Source organism: Topomyia yanbarensis, chromosome 2, assembly GCF_030247195.1.
Source record: "Topomyia yanbarensis strain Yona2022 chromosome 2, ASM3024719v1, whole genome shotgun sequence".
NCBI classification, from domain to species: Eukaryota; Metazoa; Arthropoda; class Insecta; order Diptera; family Culicidae; genus Topomyia; species Topomyia yanbarensis.
Genome location: NC_080671.1, coordinates 99,739,609 through 99,745,528, shown reverse-complemented (window position 1 = coordinate 99,745,528; position 5,920 = coordinate 99,739,609). Strand labels below are relative to the sequence as shown.

At 46.7% G+C, this 5,920-nt stretch overlaps 1 protein-coding gene across 1 annotated transcript; it reads right to left on the bottom strand.

Moving 5' to 3' along the window:
• Window positions 1-595: 595 nt before the first annotated feature.
• Window positions 596-5,101, bottom strand: LOC131679619 (uncharacterized). The gene has a single exon (XM_058960355.1). The coding sequence runs from the start codon at window positions 5,099-5,101 to the stop codon at window positions 596-598; it is 4,506 nt and encodes a 1,501-aa protein (XP_058816338.1).
• Window positions 5,102-5,920: the final 819 nt, after the last annotated feature.

Genomic DNA, 5,920 nt, shown 5'->3' with positions numbered 1-5,920 from the left:
AGTGAGACCTTGGGCTCGCTGCCACATAGAAAGCCTATTGATTGGTATATCCTGAAGGCCTGGTTCTGGGATCGCAGTCAAAGGCCGATGCACTAAAAAGTGCCCTGGAGTGAGCGCTTCGAAATCGTTCGGGTCGCTGCTGACCGGTGTCAGTGGACGCGAGTTGAGGATAGCTTCGATCTGCGCTAAAGCTGTTAGCATTTCGTCAACGGTGAGAGTCCTCAGACCGATTGTCTTCCGGAAGTGATTCTTAAATGACTTTACTTGTGCCTCCCATAGCCCACCAAAGTTTGGGCTGCGAGGTGGAATGAAGCGAAACTCGTTGTTATCGTTTTCCGCATCCTTGACAACAGCATCTTGGAAGTGCTGTCCGTGAAACAGTCGATGTAGCTCAATCAATTCCCGTTTGGCGCCGACGAACGTTGTAGCGTTATCGCACATGATTAGTTGTGGTTTTCCTCGACGGGCTACAAATCGCTCCAATGCAGCTAGGAACGCTTGAGTGGTCAGATCTGCTACGAGCTCTAGATGAACAGCCTTCACAGCGAGGCATACAAATATCGCCACGTAACTCTTCACTGGCCGAGTACGACGATTAGGATAGCTGATGAAGACCTACCTTCAAAAACGGTGAAGATGGAGTGACACGTTCAGGCGGGAGATCTACCATAAGCTGCTCCAATGCCTTGGGCTTTCGTTTGAAACACGATACGCACTCGTGGATCACTTTTCTGGCCAAGCTGTGAATAGCGGTTGGCCAAAACTTCTCTCGAACGGAAGCAATCAGCAATTGCTGTCCGGCGTGGAACAAACGTAGATGATAATGCCTCACAATTAGAGTTGCAAAAGGATGATGACTATCCAAGATGAACGGATGCTTCCTGGAAGCTGGTATCGGTGCATGGAGAAGCCGACCGCCAACGCGAATTACACCATCAGCAGACAAACGTGGACGTAGACTATTGATAGTGGATCCTTCATGAACTTGACCATTCTTTGTTAGGCTCTGCTCTGCTGAAAAACACTCCTGCTGCGATAGACGAACCAGCACGAGCACCGCTTGCTCTAATTCATCGTGCGAAATATTTTCGGTTTTTCTGGACTGCTTATTACAGGTTTGTGCGTTGAAACTGAATCGCAGAAGAAGCGCTACAAGTTCGGTGTATGACGAACGCATTCCAAAGATGTCGCTGGGTGGCAGTGCTTGAGTAGGAAATGATGACGACGGTCGCTCTTCCAGCAATGCAGGCTCTATCTGATCTGGTACGGGCTCTACAGTTTTCGGCCAATATTGTCCCATTTGCGACATCCACATGGGACCCTCGAACCACAGAGACTGATATTGTAGTTGAGCTGGTGACATTCCTCGAGAAATCAGGTCTGCAGGATTTTCAATTCCTGGTACGTGGTTCCAAGTTCCGTCCTTGGTGAGATGCTGAATTTCCGACACTCGATTTGCTACGAACGCTTGCCATCGTGATGGCTGAGATGCTAACCAGTGCTTGACTATCATCGAGTCTGTCCAGAAATAGGCCGACTGAACAGGTGCGATTCGGGCGAACTTCTCGAACAGATGACTGAGTAGAAGGGCCGATGACAGTTCCAATCGAGGAATGGATACTTTCTTTTTCTTGGTCTTCAGATTTTCCAGTGGTGCTACTCTGGACTTGGACGTAATGAGACGTGTTGTGATTGTTCCATCTAAAGCCGTGCAACGAAGGTACAGACAGGCTCCATATGCGACCTCTGATGCATCGCAAAATCCATGTAGTTGAACTTCGGACCAATCATTACTGCAACCAATCCAACGAGGAACTGATAACGATTCTAAAGCCATCAAATTTTGCTTGTATTCCTTCCAAACTTCTTGTAGTGATTCATCCAACGGGTCGTCCCAATCGCACTTCAGACGCCAGAGTTGCTGAATAAAAATCTTCGCCTGTACAACTACTGGTCCCACTAATCCTAGCGGGTCAAACAGACACGCTGCATCTGAGTGGATACTACGTTTGGTTATGGTGGCGGAGTTCGATCGCCACTGTGGAAAACTAAAGCAAAAACTATCCGAACTAGTGTCCCACCGCAAACCAAGTGTTTTCACAGTAGAACTGGATGAATCTAACTCCAGTGTGGATCGTTCATCTTGCAGATTTTTCGGCAGTCTTGAAAGCAACTTAGCAGAATTGGAGTTCCACTTTCTGAGTGTGAAACCGGCTGAGTTGGTTACCTGGGTCACTTCCGAAATCAATGCATTAGCTTCTTCGATACTATCGGCTCCTGACAGCATATCATCGACGTAAAAGTCTTCTTGGATTACCCTAGCGGCAATGGGGTGAGTCGACTCACTGTCTTTCCCTAGTTTCGTCAAACACTTCGTCGCAAGATACGGTGCACTTGCAGTCCCGTACGTGACTGTGGTAAGCTCGAAGATCTTTATAGGTTCTTCCGGCGATTCCCTCCAAAGAATCCGCTGTAAGTGTTGGTCCGATGGCTGCACACGAACCATCCGGTACATTTTGGCTACGTAAGCCACAAGCGCAAACCGATGCAGTCGGAAACGGGTGATGATCGATATCAAATCATCTTGTACGACGGGTCCCACCATTAGCGTGTCGTTCAGGGAAATTCCGCTAGACGTACGACAAGATCTGTCGAAGACAACTCGAAGTTTTGTTGTAGTACTGTCTGGTTTCAGCACTGCGTGATGCGGCATGTAGTAAACCGGATCATCACAGGACTCATCGCTAATCTCCTTCATATGGCCCATCAACAGATATTCGTGGATAAACTCGCGGTACATTGCCTTTAGTTCAAGGTTTGCGTCGAGTCTTCTTTCGAGATTCAGGAATCGTTTGTGTGCGATATTTTTCGATTCTCCCAGTCTTGCGATGGCAAACTCTTTCCTTGGTAGAGTTACGACAAATTTACCTTCAGCATCGCGCACGGTTGTTCTTTCAAACAGTTCCTCGCAGGCAGTCTCTTCAACCGAATGGGTACTGTTGACATGACAGGTTTCAAGCTCCCAGAACCTTGCAAGCAACTCTTGTAGATCCGCTGTAGAAGTGACGTAGCTTGAAGTTCTAGGAATGTTGGGATCCTCCGAAACCTTTCCAGATATTACCCAACCGAATACGGTATCTTGTAGAGTGGGGCCATCCTCGGATAGCTTCTTCCTTCCAGCAGTGAGCAGGTCGTAGTAGCACTCTGCTCCGATAATCATATCAATCGATCCTGGTTTTCCGTACGATGGATCTGCTAACACAACATCTGATGGAAACAGACTGATGTCGACTTGAATAGGCCGAATAGGTAAAGTTCGGGTGATCTTCGGTAGAACATGGAACTGCATTGTCTCCGTAAACGTTGAGATTGACGGTAGTCGTGGTTGAATATTTGCTTCCACGAACTTTGTTGATGCAACACTGCCATTACCAATGCCTTCAACTCTCAAGAACGAAGGGGATTCTCGGAACTTCAATCTTCTCGAAAAGCTAGTAGTCATATAACAGAACACTGAGCATGAATCTAACAAAGTTCTGGCAAACGAAGTGTTTCCAAACTGATCTTCAACGCGAACAATCGCAGTGGACATAAGAATCTGTCGCGGCGATGCTTGCGCAGTAGTCTTGAGAGTATTTGTTACGTGTGGGTCTGTGGTGGATTGTGGGTGAGTGTTTTGAGAGCTGGTGCGAATTACGGGATGTGAAGTTGTGGCCTTTACTTGTGTGGGTGATTGAGTGGGTGTGTTTTGTGTCTGACCTTGCGGTTTTGGTACGATTTGTTGAGGTTGTGGGCCTGCTACCTGTGGTCTACCTTGTACTTGCGGAGTGGGAGGTTTCAGTGGGCGAATGACACTTGCTGTATTCTCGTAGTACAGAAGGGTGTGATGCTTACCGCCGCACCGATTGCAGGATCCTCGTGAGCAACAATCAGCAAAGTGACCCACTGACAAACAATTTCGGCAAAGTCGCCTTGGGTTCACTTCCTCGACTCGCTGGGCAACTGACATACTCTTAAACTTATTGCAGCGAAACACTATGTGAAACGATTCACCGCAAAACACACATCTTTTCGACGACTGAGCTGAAGTATGAGTAACGGACAAACGTGAACGTCTCGATTCATCAACACTAGATTTGCTTGGAGCGATTGACTGCAATACCGTGCACTGATCTCGTAGAAATTCCATCAGGTTATCGTATATTGGCACCTCTTTGGAGTTGTGGTGGGTTTCCCATTGACGAATAGTGACCGCATCCAAGCGAGAGTATACCATATGAGCAAGTATTGTCGACCAGTTTTCCGGGTGTTCGCCTATCTTCGCCAGCATTTGTAAGTTGCGATCGAATTCACTGATCAGAGTGTTCAAAGCGTCGCAGCTTTCTCTTCGCATTGGCTCAATCGCGAACAGAGCATCCAAATGCGCCTTTACGATGAGCTTTTTGTTTTCAAACCTCTTCTCCAAAATTCTCCAGGCTACCTCGTAGTTGTCTGCTGAAAGTTCCACGGAGTCAATCTCCTGAAACGCATCGCCAGTTACTGAAGACCGTAAATATGTAAACTTGTCAACATCATCCAGCTGACGGTTGTTATGAATCAAGCTGCGGAACGAATCTCGAAACGTAATCCATTCCTTCACCTTTCCGCTGAATGAGGGTAGCTTGATATCCGGTAGCTTAACACGAGAAACAGAAGGCTGAGGTATAGCAACATCTTCAATGGGACCAACCTGCCTTGGTTGCAAAATCGACTTGGCTCGCAAAGCAATGAGAGAAGACTTGATCTCGAAATATTCCTCCTCTACAACTCGAATAGCTTCATCAAATTCCTCCTCTCGCTGGATTGCCAGTGCTTCTATACGTTCGGTCCGTTGCTCTGCCGACTCCTTCAAATCTGGCTTCTCATCTTCCTCGTCGATTATCAGCTCAATCTTGCGCCGCACAGTGTAAAATTTCCTCATCGCGTTCTCCAAAGTTTCGAGTCGAACTTCAATTTGCCTTTCATGCACTTCTCGGCGAAATCCTTGTATAAACTTCGCTATCGTCTTGATAGATGACTGCAACTGCCGCTCCTGCTTCTTGATCTCCTTCATTTCATCCATTTTTGCACTACACTTTAGGTCTTCTTACTGGTTTGCAGTACTGCTGATGTCACTTGGAAACTTTAAAGTTAGATTTTCAGATTTGAAACTGTTCACTCACTTTAGTCAAAACTTCACTTATTACTATCGAAGCAATACTGCAAACTTCACTTCACTGTTCACTTTCCGACACCTTTCGTTGATCAGGAACACTATTAGATGAATTGACCGACACGACGATTTGGAATTTCGCGCTCCCGATTGACAAGTGACCAAAGGAATTGACAGCAGCAGTGGACCCAACAACTAGAAAAAATACCAACAAGTCAGACGATCCGCCAATCATATAATCACACTCAAACCCGGGCTCACCAATCCCAAAGAAAAAACACTCGTGCTTTAGATTTCCAGCTTTTATTTGCCAAGATTCCACTCACCCAAAAACCAACATGCAATTGGCGCCTCATGCATTCAACGCCACCACAGACATGCAACATATACTTATCAATTTGATCCTTGATGTAGAACAGCAGCGAAGAAATCCTCCAGCAACAGATGAAACCAACTTCTCTCCGTAAGCGATCTCAAAAACTCCAATGGCGATTCACTGCAACCACGCGGTTGTGACAATGCTTCCCTGTGGCCTTTCAATTGTTCTCCACCTCTTATCACTCGGGTAGCAAACCGCGTGGGTTATTCATGAAAGAACTTTACTTTTCACACCGCAAACACGCGAATCTTCGTCCAATCGAGCAATTTTGCGGTTTTATCCGGCTCGAAGGACCAATGTTCTCGATCGGATTTAGAACGCGTATTTTATCAGTACCGGAGGTCACTGAC

Bases quoted from the DNA above. Each gene is read 5' to 3' on its own strand.
- LOC131679619 (XM_058960355.1), bottom strand. From the start codon at position 5,101: ATGGATGAAATGAAGGAGATCAAGAAGCAGGAGCGGCAGTTGCAGTCA.